The sequence below is a fragment of the Hippocampus bargibanti genome, linkage group LG17, assembly GCF_051943395.1.
Source record: "Hippocampus bargibanti isolate YZ-2025 linkage group LG17, ASM5194339v1, whole genome shotgun sequence".
NCBI classification, from domain to species: Eukaryota; Metazoa; Chordata; class Actinopteri; order Syngnathiformes; family Syngnathidae; genus Hippocampus; species Hippocampus bargibanti.
The window spans coordinates 8,715,863-8,735,680 of record NC_142750.1 but is presented as its reverse complement, the minus strand read 5'-3'; the positions used below and the strand labels follow the sequence as shown (position 1 = coordinate 8,735,680).

Here is a 19,818-nt window from a genome sequence, read left to right as displayed (position 1 = left end):
CCAGGCTTCCGAGTTACCATTAGCCTAGGGCACAGAGGAAAATATAAAGCAAAGCTGCCAGTGGCGGTTCGTAAAACCGCAGTTTAGTACGCTGTACATTTCAAGGAAGGCGAGGGTGGGACATAAACAAAATATGGGAGCCTTTGAAAAGCAATCGAGGGCAGGGCAAATGCTTTTGAATGAAAGCGATGAGTCAAGTAACACATCATCAGCCACAAAGATCTACGAGAACATTTGCTACAAAGACACAAGAGAAGATCTAATCCGTATTAACTGCAAATAATGGTGCGATCCAGTCATCCCGAAGGAGATAATTACAAGGAAGACGACAAATGACACACTTTAGATAACACTACCATGTTGGCACATTGTTTTTTTTTTTGCAATTGTATCATATTGATCTTTTCTTCATTTGTGAACTATTTTTCATATCTTTTTTCTATTTTATCATTTTATCAATTGTAATCATTTACATTTTTCTCCAGTTTTGAAAAAAAAATGTTCATCTTATTTTTTTCAACTGTTTTAATATTTTATCAATTGTATTCATTTAAATTTTTGTCTTCATTTTTTAACTATTTTTCTTATTCGTTTTTCATCCCTTTTTCTTCATTTTATCAATAGGATTCATTTCCATTTTTCTTCATTTTGAACTATTTCTCTAGTTCATTTTTTCTACTTTTTACTCAAATTATCAATTGTATTCATTCCATTTTTTTTAACTGTCTCATAATTATTTTCTTATTTCTTATTGTATCAACTGCAATCATTTCATTTTTTTTCTTTCATGTTTGGACTATTTTTCAGATTCATTTTTCTACTTTTTTCTCATTTTATCAATTGTATTAATTTCTATTTTCTTAATTTTTTAACTATTTTTCATATTCATTTTTCTACCTTTTTCCTCATTTAGCAATTTTACTCTTCATGTTGATTTTTTCTACATTTTTCCCATTTTATCAATTGTATTCATTTCCATATTTCTTCATTTTAGAACTATTTTTCAGATTCATTTTATCCTACTTTTTCTCATTGTATCTATTATATTATTTCCATTTTTTTTACTTACATTTTTGATTTTTTTATATATTGTTTTGATTTACATTCACACATAAATATATACACGTAAAGCCTTGAGACAAATCAGCTAATCGGAAAGTCAGGGAAGGTTTGATGAAGATCTCGATCTGAGGAGTCAAGTTTAACCGTGGCTGATAATGAAAGTTCAAAAGGGTATTGACAGTGTCTGAAATTCATCACAAAAAGTTAGCGGACACCCGGGCAGACAACTCTGAAAAGTTGCCTGCCCCATTTTTCACAACTTGAAACACAATCAGACGACTAATCAAAAAAAAAAAAAAAAAATTGCTGTGAAGTATAAAGGATTTTTTTTAATTAAGGAAGTACCTACCACAAATGCTTCCTTGCTGATTATTTTGCTCCAGTTGTCGTTTGTCATCATGGTGCACAATGCAATGTTTGCGTTGCGTTGTCTACTCAAAGCCATGTGGACTCCTCTTTCTAAGCGGCTTTCAAAACGCTCAAGTACACTTTACAGTCACGGTATAGTCGGAAGCACGAAACAGGCTTCTGATTGGCTGCCGTGCCGAGTATGCAAATTGCCAAAAGAATGTTCATTTGGTAATTTACAGTCACGGACTATACCGTGACTGTAAAGTATAGTCTAAAGTTCTGAAAGGCGCTTAGAAAGAGGAGTCCACATGGCTTGTAGCAGTTTGCTTGTAGCTTTTGCTTTATTGAATAAAACAAATGTTTGATTTGAAAAAAATAATACAATTGTTGAAGAAGTTGTCGGCCACCCGGGCCGAGACGTTTTGAAAGTTGTACGCCCGACGTAAAAGTTGTACTCCCCGGGCCTCCGGGCAGATGTTATTTCAAACACTGGTATTGACCACATGACACATTTTATGATAAGTGAACATTTTTGATGTTCCATCATTCAAATTATGAGTGTCAATGCATGTTTGATGATGCCCTAAAATTGTCTGGTGACGAGTTCCAAAATGATCTGGGTTATCTTACAGATCAACCACAATCCTCATAAGGACAAGCACTATAAATAAGAAACACTGTATATGCAGTTTTACAGTGCCACAAAGGCACATCAATTGTGTTATTCATATAGCACATGTACATTACTTACATACTGAGGGAAGGCAGCGCAAATTCACCTCCAGTAAAAAGTCCATTACAATTGTGAATGTGCATGCAGGCAACAACGGTGTGACTCTGCATGATGCTCCCAATGACAAAGATCCATTCAATCCCTCATGGAGGACAAGAAAAGATGCTCATCAATGCTGGCTTTGGCCACTTGTCGGAAAGAGTCAGGTACATTTGTGGCATGACAAACACTATATCCTGCTTATCCTATCCTGCTTTGAAGCTTTTTGAACTGCAGAAAAGAAATATTGGGTTGTTTTTAGTCTTGTAATTTTAACTCGTTCACAAATTGGGAATTGGAAATATGACGCAGAGCACCATTCCCGAATTTGTTCGGGTTTTGTATTGTCATGCTTGGGTGATGATAAAGCGCTGGCCATGGCTTCTGGCAATGGTTTTTACCTTCCACAGGCAGAATTTCGCTTTTTTCCATGTTAGCGCTTTCTTCCAGCTTCAGCTGTTGTTAAAGTTCTATATAAACCAATATGTACAAATTGCATTGTATTGTGGACAGCCCCCCGCCCCATTTCAAGATCATATAACTCCAGACCCATATAATTTGGGAAATTAACTCTTTCATTCTGATGAAAGAAGAGAATCTAAAGTTTCTAACGCTGTCTTGAATGTTTATGTAGTCCTAAAACTCAATATTCTATGGGTCCAGGAATTGTGACAATGACAAAAACCCTGGCACTGGAGGGGACACATTTTTGCACATTGTCTGGCAGTGAATAAATTAAGGTTGTAGAAAGTGTTGTTCTTGGTCGAAAAACGGACAGACTTCAATTAAACACAGAGTTGGTGTGTTTTGAATGTTAAAAATAAATAAATAAAGGATTGTCGATTAAGAACTATCGATTAATCATTTAATCTTAATTAAACACATCTTTTGACACTTGATGATGACGGATGACAACGTTTCAAAGTGACATTGCGTCCCAAATGGATCATTCCCGTTGTCTCCAAAAGAGGAAATTGTCTCCAAATAGAAAAGCAAGCAAAAGCGTGAGAGCCACTGCATGAGAATGACCCCTACGCAGTATTGCAGTGTCTCAAGGCAAGGCGTGCACCAGACTGCTAATATTTCCCCTTTGCCTGGCAGCAGCCACATTCTCTGTGTGCCAAGCTCCTCCGCCGTGCTTCTTCCTCGCCATTAGTCAAGCAATATGTGAGGCTTCCTCATCATTCGCTCTCAATGACATAGTGAGATATTTCCACATGGCCGCCGGTGCTAATTATTAGCATGAGCAGTGCCGCTCAATGCCCCCCCCCCCCTCCCGCCCCTTCCTCCTTCTCGCAAGGCAAAAAGCAAAGTGAGTGTGGAGGACAAACACTGTGGGGCAACTAGAAGGTTCAGTGGAGCTCTCCAGGCATATGTTTCGTGTGAAGCTTTACATATTACTAAGCGGGTGGTGCAACACTGTTTGGTTTGCACTTTGCAAGGATGCAAGGCAGCAAGGTAGACAGATGGTGGTCTCTCAATCGTCTCAACAGTGCTACCTATTGACGAAAAGGGTACATTGCTCCCACTTTGAATTCAAGATCAACGTTTCAGTCATTCCTCCCCAAATTTTGGAGGTGGTGTTTTGTTTTCTTCATTTATTCATTCGTTAGGGTTTGTATTCTGTTTTTCTAACGGGTCTAACGTTTTCCACATTTTATCAATTGTATTCATTTCGATTTTCTTTTCTTAATTTTTGAACTATTTTTCCATGTTCATTTTTTTCTAGTTTTTTTTCTAGTGTTATCGATTGTATTCATTTCAACGTTTTGCTTCATTTGTGAACTATTTTCATCTTGTTTTTTTTACGTTTTCTCATGTGATTAATTGCATTCATTTCTATTTTTTTCATTTTTAAACTGTTTTTCATGTTGATTTTTTTCTACTTTTTCCCTCATATTATCAATTATAATAAATTTCCATTGAACTACAGTAAAGTGTCGTTATATCGATATTCAAGGGAGTCCGAAAAAATATCGATATAACCAGGACTATCGATATATCCGATATCGATATAATGAGACTTTACTGTATTTTTCATGACTTTTCTTCTACCTTTTCCCCCATTTTAGCAATCGTTTTCATTTCCATTTTGTCTTCATTTTTGATTTTTTTTTTCATGACTTTTCTTCCACCTTTCCCTCGATTTTAGCATTGTATTCATTTCCATTTTTTCTTCATTTTTGGACTATTTTTCATGTTCCTTTTTTCTACTTTTTTTCATATTATCAATTGTATTCATTTCCATTTTTTCCTTCATTTTTGAATTATTTTTCATGTTCATTTTTTCTACTTTTTCTCATTTTATCAATTGTATTCTTTCCATTTTTTCTTCAGTTTTGAACTATATTTCATTTTACTTTTCTTTACCTTTTCCGTCATTTTAGCAATTGTATTCGTTTCAATGTTGTTCTTCATTTTTGAACATTTCTTCATGTTCATTTTTGTCTTTTTTCTCATTTTATCAATTGTATTCATTTCCATTTTTTTTCTTCATTTTTGAACTGTCTTCTAATGGGTGGCCAATTGTTAAAGGTTAAAAGTTATTTTGCCGACTATGCAGGAAATTCAGACCTTGCCTCACCGACACTGTTGGATGGAACTGTGGAAAAAAAACATTAAATGTGAAGCCAGACATTTTTTTCATTTATTTTAGTTTTTTTTCATTTCATTTTGACTCATTTTATTAACTTCATAAACTGATAGGATGTCTTTCATTTGTCAGTCATAAATTTATTATGTGTATTACATACACACAATAACATACTTTTTTTCAATACTGTACAATAGGGTCATATTTTATAATACAACAAATATTTAAAAAATATATAGAAAAATAACACACCTTAGTCTGCATATTAAAACATCATACAATTGTTTTCAGTTAATCGGATTTTTTTTAATATGGCCATTATGCATTCTTTAACTATAAGATGCTATCTGGTTCCTTAGTTACGGTGAGGCAACACTGTCCATTTTGGTAACAAATATCCTCACAGAAACATTTTATAAAATGGGAAAGTGAGCTCATGTGATTATGGAGATACTGTTTACCAAAATCTGAATATTTTCAATTGAATTGTTGAAGTTCTGGAAGTTGACAATTAGTCTCAAATGTGGATCAGATGTAGATTGACACATGGTTTCAGAATCAGGTTTTCTGATTCTGATTGACACATGGTTTGACACGGCCTAGTAAACACACAAACTATTCTTTATGTCGAAACATGTGTACTAGAATTAAGGAAAAAATAAGGCTAATCACAAAGAATAAGTATATTGTCCTTGGTAGAGGTAAAGACGTCTATGAATTGACTGGTTTTCTGTAGTTTCTGGCTAGGAAATACCTCTCCGCAGAGTCTTTGCGACTGGCATGTGGCTTTAAACTCCGAACGCTCTCAAACACGAGACAGAGTTTGTCCTGGAGATGACAGGTCAGGGCGCCGTCCCAGTATTTGCACACCAGAGAGCCTCCCGGGCGCAAAATCGTCTTGGCCAAGTCAAGCAGTGACGAGCACAAACCGGTGAGCCTCTCGTGGTCCAGGTCCCGGAAGCCGCTGGCATTGGGCGCCATGTCACTTAGGAGGACATGAGCCGAGCCGCCGGGCAGGAGTTCAGGCAGCTTAGCATGTGTAGCGGTGTCGGTGACATTTTGGCAGGACAGAAAGTGGGCGCCATCCAGAGGTGGTATGTTTAGGAGGTCAATGCCGATGACTGTACCCCGTGGTAATGTTGGATCTTCAGTTAAAAAACACTAATGTTAATTTGTCCATCTCAAAGTGGATATGCATGCAGACAATGCACAACAGTTATGGACATGCCATTATGTAACACATTATCTTGTCGATGATGTAGGTTGTATAGCAGTGATTTTCCAGTATGACACAGTCCTCTTGAAAGGTTTTGGAATGGCAAGGATGATTGCTTTCATTTTGTTGCATACTGAAGACAATTCGATTTCAGATTGAAAGATGAATAAGAAACAAAGGTTCAGAATGTCATCATTTATTTCATGTCATTAAGATCGAGACGTGTAAAACAACTTGGGGAAGACCACCTTTGGTTTGCAGCCACTCACTTTTCAAGTGAGCTAAAGTACCAGAACGGATATTGTGAAATGAACTTAAAGTGTATAACGTATAATATTTGGTGGCTTCACCAAGACTCCACCAGACTGTTGCAGTCTTCTTTAAAAACAAATTCCAAACCTTTTACTGCGGCCTTTCGAGGTTGTTTCTGGTGGGTGATTTTATTTTGTTTTGTTTTGTTTTTGACACTTTTCCTGACTTTTCTTTTGTTTTTACTTAATAACGGAACTGTTCTGGTGTACAGTTTATAAGCAAGACAGTAAAGTTATTCAGTGTATTGTGGTGCTCCACTGTGGCTTCTTTTAACAATCGCGAAAAATGCACTCACCGGTCCCAGCTGAGTTGACCCGGTGCACAGCCACCTGGCTCCAGGCTCCGGGCGCCGCCCCGCAATCCACCACGCAGATTCCCGGTTGCAAAAGACGAAACTTGTCGTCGATTTCCAGCAACTTGAAGGCGCTCCGGCAGCGGAAGTTTTGAGCGTGAGAAGCTTTGACGTAAGGATCTTTCGTCTGTCGCGCAAGCCACCTGTGCTCCGCGTTGCTTTTCTTCTTCTGGAGGCGACACGATGAATGCAAAAATCTTCGGTGGAGAAGACAAAACATTCTTGGAATCAAAATTCGAGGGCAAGTCACTGGCGAGAGCAATTGCAACTGGTTTGAACTGCGCATACGTCGAAATTTTAGGTTGAAATGAATGGCGTCCGTCAGCTCATAGAGGTCCCCTGAAACAAGACGAGGATGCCTTGTGGTAAATGATTCTGAGTTTTAGTTTGATATGAATAGACAAATTGCCTCCTTCACGTCATTTTCTGATTTTCATCAAGACACTATATAACTGATGATTCGTTTTGGACTTGTGTCAGGACGAAAGTTGTTTAGTGTTATCGTGTAGGAAACTTTCGCGCTTGTTTCAAGTCGATTGTATTACACGGAGACACACAGCAAGCTGAAATTGATTTGTTCAGCCGAAATAAATGGATTGCACGTAGGACGTGTAATATCGACGTACTAATTGCAATTGCTTCTTCTATTGAGACAGGTGGGATGCTGACTTCGAAGCTCCTGACTCTGGTTCTGGTGGTCGAGCCTGGCAGGGTGCTACTGGGCATGAAGAAACGAGGATTCGGAGCTGGGAGATGGAATGGATTTGGGGGAAAAGTCCAAAGCGGAGAAACTGTTGAGGAAGGAGCAAGAAGGTCCGTTCATATTTGATAAGGAGTTTCATGCATCCCATCTAAACTGGAAACTGTCATCACAGTAAACTATCACGTGCTTAAAATATTTTGCATATAAAGTAGTGTGCCTTTGGTTATATTCTTCATAAAATGAAACAACATAACGAGACATTTACGTTATCTATCAATGTATGCATCCAATTTCAAATCTATACCAGCTGTTTTCAGACTGGAGGTGGAGTACATCCTGAACTGTTTGCCAGCTAATCAGAGGGCACACATTGACAAAAAAAAAAAAAACGTTTGCACTCACAATCAAACATGGAGTCCACAATTAACCTGCCGTGCATATTTTTAGAATGTGGGAGGAAACCAGAGTATCCGGAGAAAACCTACGCAGTTTGGGGAAATCATGCAAACTACACACAGGAAGGCAATGGCTGTGCACTGTGAGGCCAGTGTACTCACCAGTCGACTACCATGCCACCGTTTATGTGTATTAAAATGATTTGACAAACTCAAAAGTTTTATGAGCGTCAAACTTGGTTTGGGTCACAGGTCACTATGTAGACATTGTTTCGGTCAGGGTGCCATGATGACCCTATAACTATAATATCTAGGAGTGTTTGGTGCTTTTTCAGACTCCATCATCCAGTCATCTCACAATGACAAAACATTGTGAACACGTTCTATGTTTATTGCTGCCGATTATATTAAATTTGTTTTTTTTTCTTATGGGTCAGGGAACTCCTTGAAGAAAGTGGCCTCACAGTGGGCACACTAGAAAAGATTGGAAACATCAAATTTGAAATGGTCACAGATGCACAGCTGCTCGACGTCCATATTTTTCGAGCAGACTCGTACAATGGAGAGCCAACGGAAACGGAAGGTAATTTCCACACTAAGTTTCATGAAGCTTTTAATTGGGAACATGTTGCAAACTGACTTTCTCCATCCTGTAGAAATGAGACCTCAGTGGTTCGACCGTGACAAGATCCCCTTTGACCAAATGTGGCCTGATGACAAGCTGTGGTTCCCACTGCTGCTACAGAAGAGGAAATTTGCAGGCTACTTTCAGTTCCAGGGCCACGATGTCATTCTGGACTACAAGCTGGATGAGGTGGAGGTGCTGTGAAATGATCGGAAGCTGCGTGGGAAGTGCGACATTCCTCAATGCCTGCTGTTCAGCCAACACACCAAAGTACTTTTGTGAAAAAACATCCTTACCATTGCCCTGACTGAAGAAATTTCATGTGAATGGCGAAGAGGACTTGGGTCAAAGCTGCATCTCATATGATATTAGTTTGGCCACTTGGTGCCTTGTGCATAAGTTGAAATGAGAAACTTTTTCCTCAAACCAAAACTGTCTCATGAATAATAGAATAGCTTTGCCTGATTGATAAAAATGTGGCTTTATGCCATCTTGGGACATCCGCAAGTCGCAACAAGCTTTTTTTGTGTCTCGCTTGTGGATTCTCAGTGCAAAATTGACATGGTGAGTTCAGAACAATCAGATCATAAACAAAATGTATTAAATGCCTGTGCTTATCTTATCACAAGTTTGCATGACAATCTGCCTCCTAACGGTTGTGAGCAGCCCAAGTGCAATCTCATTTGTTTAATTGCACTGAATAGTTGCTCGGGAGTGTTGGCTCTGCTTGTTAGGGCAAAATAATATACATAAATATAACGTTTTTATTGCCTACATAACAAAAAAAAAACATGAAACATTCATTTTTATTCTTTATTCCTCAGCGGAGCAAGATATCAACAGATTCATCAGTCATCTCTGAATTAATTTCCTATAAAATGCCACCAAAATGAACGTTTATGCAGTTTTGTGTAAAAGCTGTGCAAATCAGACTAAGTGTTCCTATTTTTCCTCCCAGGAGGTGTCTTTTTTTAATAAGAATAAAAGTGTTCCAAAACAGCTTTGAAATTATCGGCACTTGGTTGATTGGATTCCTACTATACATATTGCACATCTGAACTGAGAAGTGTAGTGTCATTCCAAAGTTCAGCTCACGTTCCAACGGTATTGTGCATGTTGGAGCCTCGGTGCCTTAAATTAGCATGTGGGAGTTGTCATGTCAATGATCAGCAAACTGCATAAAACAAGATGGCAAAATAGGAAGCACATAGATAAAGATGTGTATCACCTGTATCAAATATCGGAATTCTGGGAGCAAAAATAAATGTTCCCAGGATTTAAATAAAGTAAAATACTCCATGTTATTCCCTCCACTTCTTATGTAATAACTTAAGAACATAAAGGGCAATAATGTACACTGTGCTACCTTACAGCCTGGATCATTCATTTCCTTTCCGGTTGGCAGGAAAAGTTTAATTTGAACATTGAGAATATTCGCCGACGGCCAAAATGTCAAAAGGCCAAACCTAATAAATCCAAATGAGAGTGGTAGGAAAAACCACTTGTAGTGTAATGTGCAGCGTGCAGTTGATAGTTGCTTTTTTTTAAATCCTCGCCCGGTTTCCCTCTTGCATCTCAAATCCATTTATTCAAGGCCAGGTTACAAACCGTTGTTTTCAACCAAGAGGCAGCTGAGCTTGGGCTGGAGTGCATTCCACACCGCGCCCATCTGGAAAGAGACGAAGAACCAATTTTTCTATCGTTTGGTATGATGCTTACAATATAGTGTACATATAGAAACAAAACAAAATCATTGTATAGGGGGGAAAATACATTGAATGTATCATTTAACACATTATTTAACACTCAGCGGGGTTGTTACAAACAAATGTATATCGTTAACTCATTCACTGCCAGGCGTGCAAAAATGTGTCCACGCCAGTGTCAGGGTTTGTCATTGTTACTTGAATTCCAGGACCCACAGAATATTGACTTTTAGGATTACATAAACATTCCATACGGGGTGAGAAACCTTAGATGCTCTTCTTACATCAGAAAAAAAGAGCTAATTGTTAAGTTATATGGTTCTGGAGTTATATGAGCTTGAAATGAGGGCGGCTGTCCAAAATACAATGCAATACTGTACATACATATTGGTTTATATCGCACTTTAACTACAGTTGAAGCTGCAACAAAGCACTAACATGGAAAAAAAGAAAATGCTGCCCCCTTGTGGAAAAGAAAAAACATTGCCAGAGGCCATGGCCAGCACTTTATCTGCACCCAAGCATGAAAAAACAAAAGCAGAACAAATTTGGGAATGGCGCTTGAGTTAAGTTACTCTACTGTCCTCTTATTAGCTGAAATATCGCCGAAAATTAGTTTATTTTCTGTTCAGACGGGGCTTTGGCGCTATCAGGTGGCATGTTAGGGTGTTTCAGAAAGCATATCCAGTACATGTATATAATACAACGTGATACCTCCCTGCTCCCGGAAAAAAAAGATCTCGCCATATTTCCCAAAAAATAAGATGTAAATTTGAAACCAACGAATATGCAGGGGAGGAAGTATTCTACATAAATGGATACATTGATAGATGGATAAATAATCACATGAATAAATAAACATGCGAATAAAAAAACAAAGATAAATAAGTACACAATTAAATAAATAGGTTGATAAATAAATAAACTGATAAACAAATAAACACAAGTAAAAACATAGGTAAGTAAATAGATGAGTGAAAAAATAGAGGAATAAACGAATGAATGAATGAATGAATGAAAGCAGTTTCACCTCTCTATGTCCTTGCACCTGAGAATTGACCAAGGCTCCCAGGATGTGGGAGGTGATTGGCAAGTAGGTGAAGATGAGCTGCGTCTCTTGGTGCAGACAGAAGAGAGAAAAGTAATTCCGCAACTCCATGATCTGTATGGCAGTCTCTTGCTAGAAATAGAATCAAGGGAGAAGAAGAGGAAAACACAAAGCACCCTTTTATTGACATTTCCCTCTGTTTCGCAGCAGATACGGCGTACGAGTCTAACCTGAACTATCCGCGATTCGAGCTGCTCCATAGAGGCCTGCTCTTTGGACTGCACAGTGGTGCTCATCATTTGCCTCTTCATCACGCTGTATTTGTAAAGCGCCCGCTGATGCTCGTGAAGAACGCCCTTCTCGTGGCGCTCGCACAGGTCCTGGAGTGGACAAGTGACGATTACGTCTATTTTTACACCTTCGATAAAGTATCATCGGCAAACACCGAGAGGCACTCACTCTATACGACTGCAGCAAATCCAGGAAAAGATTCAGCCTTTCCACGACGTCATCCTCTTCCCGCCTGCCCTGAGAACATGGAAACAAAATGATGTTTACTTCATTGCCATTTTTGAAATTGGAAGATTGCGCCTTGTTACCTGCTCAGCCGCTTTGTCCGAGAGCACGGCAAATTCCACCGATAGACTTTTGAGAGACTGACATAGACGGCTCCAGGTACTCTGTGACGAAGCGAGTGACGGAAGGGACGACGTGTCCGAGCTCAGCATGCTGTCGATAAAAAAAATGACAAAATGACTTTATGGACGTGTATATACCGTATTTTCCGGTGTATGAGTGGTAAGAGTATTGACAGAATATAAGTTATCATATTTAAAAGTTTCATGCTCTTATATGCTTAGTGAACATGTGTGACTAGAATACACAATTGAAGCACAGAGAAACCTGGGGTCAATCTGAGGTGAACAGACACAGCCTGTTAACCTGTCATCTTCATCGAGGAGATCTGGCCTTGGGCGGAATTTAGGACTTGGGAAACCTCTTGTTTACAGGAGTAATTTAGGATTTGTTACTCCTTCACACCTGGAGATCATTAGCCGGGTTACAAATTCATTCGGTTCAGGGAAAGACAACCAATAAAAATGTCTATGTGCTGTTGGTGTTTGGGACGTCCAGGGCGTGGTGTTCAAATCAAGAAAACTATGTTTTACTAATGTATCACTTAAATTTGCATATACTCTCAATAAATGGCTTGGCAAAGGGCTGCAGAATTTGGGCGTCTGTCTTGAATGGCTATGTCCCCTGCCGGCAGTAAAAGACAATCTTCCTGTGTTCGAGCCTTTGTTCACAGTGTCCGACGGAATATCTCTGACAATAAGGGACACCCAAAAACCTTGATTTTCTTCAAAAGATCACCCTGTGCCTTTTACGCACGTGTGCCTTATATGTGAATTAATAATAATACATTTCATTTATAAGCGCCTTTCAAAACTCTCAAGGTCACTTTACAGTCACAGGATAAATTATTTTGTGAATGAGCAGCGACAGTCACATGCGCCAGCGTTCACTCAACCCAGAACAACTCAAATAGATAGAAAGCTACCTAGGGAGCGAATAGATAGCTAATAGCTAGCTAGCCAGCTATATATCTAATAGATAGTTAGATAGATAGCTAACGAGCCAGCTAGATAGCTAATAATTAGCTACTCAAGTTCTAGCTAGGTAGCCAGATAAATAAGTAGATAGCTAACTGGATAGCTAGCTACATAGCCAGATAGCCAGTGAGATATAGATAGATGAATGTTGAGCAGAACCAGGTCTCGCAACTGTCAGCAGCCACGACTCCATTTCCCCCATGTCGAAGTAGTGCGTGACCTCGGCCTCTCCTGTAGCACCTTATAATGCGGTGTGCTTTATCTTTGCAAAGCTTTAATCTATTTATATACTGTATTATATTTGGAAAACTTTTTCATTCATTGAAGGTGTGCCTCATAGTCCGGTGCGCCTTATACATCTAAAAAGTTTGAAAATACACCATTCATTGGTGGTGCACCTAATAATACTCCGGTGCGCCTCATACACCAGAAAATACGTTAATAATTTGGAGTGACAGTCGTGCAATAACAAAATACCTGAGCTCCCTGCCAAACATGAGGAGGTCACTGGCGTTCCCTTTCGAACGTTCGGCGATACTCTCGGCTCGCTCGCGCAGCTTGCAGAAGCTGTTGTGGATGTTCTTAATCAGCTCTCGGCTCACAGAGAACTGTGCCTGGATGTCGGTTGGGAGATATTCCTGTGGAAACGTGCCAAATATCCCATAAACTCTTGATGAGAACCTACCAGGTCGGTGGATGAATTCACAAACCTTTGCCACTGTTGCATTTTTGTTTGTCATGAACTCGTCGCCTGTTTTCTTGTAAGCATCCCGCAGCCTTATCTGGACATCCTGTTTGTGAAGCGCGTTGAAAATGGAGGAGGGTGGGTGAGGGGAATAACGGACAATGAATCACTGGAAGTTGCCATGGCGATATCAGTCCTCAGTTTGCAGAGCAAGCAAATTTGCACAAAGGAAAAGGCATACAGAGCCGCTGAAGGTGAAGAAGGTCTTGACCAGTTCATCCTCTGAGAAGAAAGGGTGCTGCGCCACCAAGTTGAGGAATCGGCCCAGCGCGCGCCTCCTCGCCTCGATGAAATCCCGCTCGGAAACCGACGTCAGGACTGTGGCAAAAACATTCGTGGCATTACAAGTCTCAGCAAGTAATATTGAGTGCTTTGCTGGGCCTGGTGGCCAAACCAGTTAAGAATATGAAAAGGAAATGGGTTACATTGCAATCAAACTGTCAATATGGACATCCTGTTATGTTGAAGGGGTGGAGAATGTGGAGAGTTGGCACTGTACCTCCTTTCAACATTCTTTTGGGTGGAAGCGAAGGCACGACTCTGTAGGCGAATCTCTGGAGCAGGATCTCGTGGAAGACGTCAAAGTCACTGTAGCGTCGATATACGGACATTTTGTAACGCTGGAGGGAAATATGAAAAAAATATATATGTATATACTGTCAGAAATTGGATGCACTTGTTGTTTGCGGTCAATTTTATTTCATGCAAAAGTCAAGATCTTATGCAATTAAACTCAATTAACTCAATTAACTTAGTTAATAAATTCAATTAACTCATTCACTGCCATTCCCGAATGTATTAAAAAGCATGACGTGGAGCGTCATTACAGAATTTGTTCGGGTGTTGGTTTCTTGGGTGAAATTGGGGGTGCTGATAAAGCGCTGGTCAGACTTCCAGACCGCTGGCAATGTTTTTCCCTCCCACTAAGGGCAGCATTTGCCTTTTGAAAGCCACCCCCATTTCAAGCTCGGATAACTCCAGACACGTGTAACTCTTTTTTTTCTGATGAAAGAAGAGAGTGTCATGTTTTTATGCTGCATTGAATGTTTATGTAGTCCTATAACTCAATATTCTATGGTTCCTGCAATTTGAGTGAAAATGACAAAAACCCTGGCACTGGAGTGGACACATTTTTTCACATCGTCTGGCAGTGAATGAGTAAACGTAAAAAAAAAAATACATTGCAATATTTTGTCTTATTCATCCATTTGCTGACAAGCAGACCAACAGTATCATTGGAATTGTGAATGCTGTACAGCTGTTGGCCAAATGACGGGTCCACGGACCAGGGACGATTTGGAACCAGGCCACACAATGATGCTGTTGTACGATCTAACTACCGTATTTTCCGGTGTATAATGCGCACAGGAGTATTAGGCTCACCCCCAATGAATGGTGTATTTTCAAACTTTTTCCATATAAAAGGCGCACCGGACTAAAAGGTGCACCTTCAATGAATGGAAAAATGTTTTCTAAGGATAATATATAAATATAAAAAAGTTTTCCAAATAAAAGACACACCATATTATAAGGCACTACACTAGAGGCACTACTTCTTCAATGGGGGGAAATTGAGTCGTGTCTGTTGAGAGTGTTTGCGAGACCTGTCGTGGTTCAATATTACTTCACATATAAGGCGCACGCTCAGCTTTGGAAGAAAATCGAGACTTTTGGGTGTACCTTATACACTGGAAAATACGGTCGTAAAATAGCTGAAGGTATTCATTTCCGATAGTTGCATCGCTTCCCTACCAGGGTTGTGACCTGGTACTCCACATGTTTGAGGAACAAGCCTTTCTTCTCCGGTATGAGCTCCACCTTGACCGCATCTCTGTTCAGCAGCCTGTCCAGGTTTAGGGACAGCGTCAGCACGTCCTCCTCAGATGCCTGCATCCTCAGTGCGCGCAACTCTCTTGGCTCCCCCAGCTGAGGCTTTGGAAACTCTGGAAAGCACACAGCCACACACCCCCCCCCCCCCACCCCAATTTCCAATATTTACACAAATGCGGCGACAAACTACGCTACTGCTCGGCTATAGTGAAGCAATGCCTCGCGTGTAAGGAATGCTGGTATCTCATGTACTGGACGGAATACGTGCAGGGGGTGCTGATCTTTCATAAACCACATCCCCATGTATTCTGATATGGCTAAGAATTGAATGAAATCTCCTGCAGAAAAAATGCACAAAACCTGTTCTAGCTCAGGGGCAAAGTTTCAAGAAGTTAGCAGTTTTATAGATCACACCTCAAATAACAGAGGGGGACTTGAATAATACCACAAAAGACTTGCCGTAAGCTTGACAAATGGCTCCCGACAGACACACACACACGCACAAGCATACACATCTTCCTGCCATGTGTGCACTCAAAAAAATTACTTTACAGGGATGTTTGTGTACCGGAAATTGAATACAACATCCCTTGTTTTTTTGCTAAACAGGTCTAATCTGCTGATTTTGTTTAAGATTGGACATGTTGGTGATACTAAGAGTCAAGTTTTTTTCCTGATCTATGCTATTTGGAGTAAGTTTGCAAAAACACAGCTATTGATAGATGTTCAGTGAGCTGAGTCTGGTGCGTAACCATAGTTTGAACACCCTTGTTGATTCCCCCAGAATCAACCAGAAGAATGACCAAATTACTCATTCAGCAAAACATTCACTTTTGACATCCTTATCCACCTTTTATGTAGTTCTCCAGGACTTTGGGAGTCGGCTGCTTTCCTTGCTGGGCAACAGCGATTAAAGCGAGTGCTTTGTAGAGTGATAGCTTGTTCAGGGATCCATCGGTGCCGGCGTCAACATGTTGGGCGATCTGAGAGTGGGAGGAGACAAATACGGTCAGCGACAAACATGTCCCCGTCCCATGAGTTATAATGTGGTTGCAAAGATGTGCACACCCTTTTGTAACTGGAATGTGGCTGTGTTTAGAATTTACCAATCTCATTCAAAATCAATGAATGGGATTCAACCGCAAGATCATTCAAGTGTGCCCGATTAACCTCAAATGATTTTCAGATGTTCGAGGAGGCTTTTCCTGACTTTTTTTTCTTCTTCCAGCAAAAGACTGAAACAGCTGTGCACATTGACTGGCATTTCCTATCAGACCATTTCTGAAGAAAAATAGTCCTTGTGTAATAAAAATTTTGGAATAATAACAACAATAATAATACATTTAATTTCAAAGCACCTTTCAAAACTCTCAAGAACACTTTACAGTCTCTGGATTTTTTTGCGCAGGTGAGCAGCGGCAGCCATTCGCGCCAGCGTTCACTCTACCCGGAAGTTACACAGCAGTAAAGTAATGAAAGGAAAAGGAAAGGAAAGAAAGGAAACATAAAAAACAACAACAATAATACTAAATAACAAACAATATGACAACACAAAGACACAAAGAGTCATTCATTAGTCAGCACTTCCTGTACCCTCTTTGTGACATGTAGCAGTTCTCAATGAAAGAGGGGAATATAAAGGCGTCCTTTTCACCATCAGGGACGTCATAGTGGAACGTACACATTTGCTACAAGCTAAATGTTGAAAGCAAACACGAAGCTGTAGCATCCATTGATGAAAAGAGATTGTATATCTCCTGTCCCACATAAATCCGCTTCAATTCCAAGCCGCGACAAGTCCACATACACATCGGCGCTCTGCGCTGACGCTCCTTTCTTCTTATCGCGGGCTCCTCAAGCCATGCATCCATCCAGCCGCAGACTGTCCAACAGCACCGACTATTCCGCTGAACAAAGCGGGGCTGTGAAGATGCTGCCCGTTACAAGCGCAAAAGAGCACAATCGCCCCGGAGCTGTCCAGCGATGACAGTCAAATGGCACCGACATTCCTCCCATTCAAAAACAGGACTGGCATATTCATGCTGCCGAAAAGGCGCAATCACTCAGCACAGTCTCCTGCTTGATGATTGCCGTGGCCAAAAATGCTGACAAACAATCCGTATCTGTTCCACACGACACACGACAACACAAAGTGACAAAAGAAAGCACAAAAACAACAACAAAAACCAAGGCTCGTGAGAGGACGTGTTGACGGTTGCCTAATCTGGCGCCATCTTGGGAAAAAAAAAACATAATATGTAATAATATAACAAAATAATGGCCATAAAACTTGACCTTAGTTTCATCAGAACGTAACACATGTTCCTCTGCATTGGTATTCGTAAATTTGCTATATTCTGACAGCCATTTAACGTTTGAGAAGTTTGAATGCATTTGGTTCATTGTAAACATTAAATTCTATTGCGTTTTAGTTTTACAAAATGACAAAGCAAACGAAGTGTAGAGAACATCTTGCTCTTGTTGACAATGCAATGTTTATGAGAAGAATACTAAGGCCCAAATATCCAGTCTTTGTCAGATGAGGGTTTACAGCTTGTAGTAGCAGAACCCCAAGAACGGGTTTAACATTTAACCTAAAGCGCTTGTACAATGTATAGCACCTCACCTGGGCTTGAATTGCCTTGGACAGTTTAGTGCTATCGAGCAACCTTTGAAACACTTCTCCCTGAACTCTCTCATCGTTTGGGTAGCAGACGACCTCGTACACCTCCCTGTAATAAGAAGGAACTGAGCCTGCAAAGGAAAAGACTACGGTTAGATTTTAAACATGGGCACAAGATTTTACAATCTGCCCTTTTAAATAGCTGTGTTTTAAACTGCATGTCCTATTTGGGTGGCAGATGAGCTGGAGCCTACCCTGTTGCAAGTCAAATTCACAATCACAGTACACCTATGGACAATGTTGGAGACAGGTGGCCTTTTTTTCTTCTCCATGTCCGTTTGGAGAACACACAGTTCAACAATTTAGTCTTCAATGAAAATTTGGGATGCAGGAGGAAGCCTGTTTAAGAACGAGGACATGCAAATTACAAACAGAAAGACCAGAGCCCATATTTTAACCCACAGCTCAGTCCTAATAGGTGGACGTGGTGAGCATTCCATCACCGTGTTCTGCCCCATCATCAGAAATCAAATGATGATTTAGACCTCAGCATGTGACAGTTGTAACTTGGTTTATGATCAACTAGTTCATGGCGTCTTACCAAGCATTATTTCATTTTTATTTACACTTCAATCCTGGCATAAAATGAACAATTAAATTTTCCCTCCAGCTGCGTTTGTTAATGTGAATTAATCTCATAGATGAATTTGTGCAATTGAATTATTCCAATCATTTTGGAACTGGATGCAAGAGTGTAGCATATATTAGCATATATTTTTAGGAAACCGCATCAAAACTTTATCAGTTAACAATTGTTGTTGTAGTTGTTGTTGTTGTGAGTATCATGCAGGTGGAGCAAAAATACAAATTCAAAACACCAACTTATCATCGTTACTTCAACCGATTGACCCCACTGCAAACGCAATCGTTTTAACTAACTTTAGCTACGCCGGTTCTACGCGAGCAGCAAAAGTAAAAAAAAAAAAGATTAGAAGTTGCAAAACAGAACGATGTGAGTACTTTATGTACATAGCGTACCTTCATTGATCTCTTCAGCCATTGCTCGGACTGTCTGTCATGTGAGCGCAAGAGCACCTCCATGTGATTTCCTGCAGAAGCGAAAAAAAGTCATTTATTTCTTAAAGTTGTAGTAGGCTTCTTTTGGTGTAAAGTCCATACGAGTAATGGCCACAATAAAGTCTAAGGCAGATGCAACGACATACGTGTTGTGAAGTTTTAAATTTGTCTTTAAGAAAGCGTTTATAGCTAATGCATTCAATCGTATTTATTTAGTGTGAAGCAGGTTTTGCAATTAGCTTTCATACTAATGAATGGCTGAATAAAGTAGAAGATATGAACTATAAAATTAAGCATGCATCCATTTTCTGAACAGCTTTATCCTCTCAAGGACAACCCCGAACTGGTTGTCAGTCAATTGCAGGGCACACAGAGACCAAGCAACCACGCTCACACTCACTCACTCACACCGCTGGACACTTTTGGGTGTTCAATCAGCCTGCCAATGGAGGACCTGGGGAAAACACGTAGGCCTGGCGGAAACATGCAAACCTCACAAAGGAAGGCTGCAGTATGATGAAATAGTGCGGATCTCGTCAGAATTATTCTGAAATGTAATAAGTGAACACAAAGTTTATATGGTACCGTGTTGCTTTATATGGTACCGTGTTGCTTTTGGAGTCGAGTAAAGATATGAAATTTCCATCAGGACATTTCGGCAAAATTACAATTTCTCCGACGGTTCCTGAATGTATCTTCATCCTGCAATATGGTAGATTTCCTCTGGGTGAAGCTAATGCACCATTTTGGATTGTTTCGGGAAGGAGGAAGGGATGTGAGTTGACTGGATTCTTG

At 40.0% G+C, this 19,818-nt stretch overlaps 3 protein-coding genes across 6 annotated transcripts; 1 reads left to right on the top strand and 2 right to left on the bottom strand.

Annotated features, from left to right (window-relative positions):
• Nucleotides 1-4,820: 4,820 nt before the first annotated feature.
• mrm2 (mitochondrial rRNA methyltransferase 2) lies at nt 4,821-6,878 on the bottom strand. The gene is made up of 2 exons (XM_089018595.1): nt 6,602-6,878; nt 4,821-5,923 (listed from the first exon to the last, which is right to left on the bottom strand). Exons 1-2 carry the CDS (start codon nt 6,876-6,878, stop codon nt 5,490-5,492), a joined length of 711 nt encoding a protein of 236 aa, XP_088874721.1. The 3' UTR covers nt 4,821-5,489.
• On the top strand, nt 6,706-9,934 carry nudt1 (nudix (nucleoside diphosphate linked moiety X)-type motif 1). 2 transcript variants are annotated; one of them, XM_089018597.1, is made up of 4 exons: nt 6,706-6,770; nt 7,315-7,471; nt 8,194-8,339; nt 8,413-9,934. In XM_089018597.1, the coding sequence occupies exons 2-4, from the start codon at nt 7,320-7,322 to the stop codon at nt 8,583-8,585; spliced, it is 471 nt and encodes a 156-aa protein (XP_088874723.1). In that variant the 5' UTR covers nt 6,706-6,770; nt 7,315-7,319; the 3' UTR covers nt 8,586-9,934. The 2 variants fall into 2 exon arrangements, with proteins under 2 accessions (XP_088874723.1, XP_088874722.1); XM_089018596.1 differs by having other exon boundaries at nt 6,763-6,899.
• Nucleotides 9,181-19,818, bottom strand: snx8a (sorting nexin 8a). Of its 3 annotated transcripts, none has more exons than XM_089018592.1 (14): nt 19,692-19,818; nt 18,985-19,055; nt 17,950-18,077; nt 16,174-16,306; nt 15,246-15,436; nt 13,993-14,113; nt 13,675-13,811; nt 13,459-13,539; nt 13,226-13,386; nt 11,735-11,864; nt 11,595-11,663; nt 11,366-11,515; nt 11,118-11,267; nt 9,181-10,050 (listed from the first exon to the last, which is right to left on the bottom strand). In XM_089018592.1, the coding sequence occupies exons 2-14, from the start codon at nt 19,004-19,006 to the stop codon at nt 9,982-9,984; spliced, it is 1,542 nt and encodes a 513-aa protein (XP_088874718.1). In that variant the 5' UTR covers nt 19,007-19,055; nt 19,692-19,818; the 3' UTR covers nt 9,181-9,981. The 3 variants fall into 3 exon arrangements, with proteins under 3 accessions (XP_088874718.1, XP_088874716.1, XP_088874717.1); XM_089018590.1 differs by lacking the exon at nt 19,692-19,818 and adding an exon at nt 19,428-19,443; XM_089018591.1 differs by lacking the exon at nt 19,692-19,818 and having other exon boundaries at nt 18,985-19,081.

Coding starts and splice junctions, on each gene's coding strand:
- nudt1 (XM_089018596.1), top strand. CDS start 6,842: ATGAATGCAAAAATCTTCGGTGGAGAAGACAAAACATTCTTGGAATCA. Junction 7,472..8,193: donor GTTGAGGAAGGAGCAAGAAG/GTCCGTTCATAT, acceptor CTTATGGGTCAG/GGAACTCCTTGAAGAAAGTG. Junction 8,340..8,412: donor AGAGCCAACGGAAACGGAAG/GTAATTTCCACA, acceptor TCCATCCTGTAG/AAATGAGACCTCAGTGGTTC.
- mrm2 (XM_089018595.1), bottom strand. CDS start 6,878: ATGTTTTGTCTTCTCCACCGAAGATTTTTGCATTCATCGTGTCGCCTC. Junction 5,924..6,601: donor GGTCAACTCAGCTGGGACCG/GTGAGTGCATTT, acceptor TTTTAACTGAAG/ATCCAACATTACCACGGGGT.
- snx8a (XM_089018592.1), bottom strand. CDS start 19,006: ATGGCTGAAGAGATCAATGAAG. Junction 15,437..16,173: donor CCTGGAGAACTACATAAAAG/GTGGATAAGGAT, acceptor TGTGCTTTCCAG/AGTTTCCAAAGCCTCAGCTG. Junction 11,865..13,225: donor ATGTTTGGCAGGGAGCTCAG/GTATTTTGTTAT, acceptor TTTTATCGACAG/CATGCTGAGCTCGGACACGT.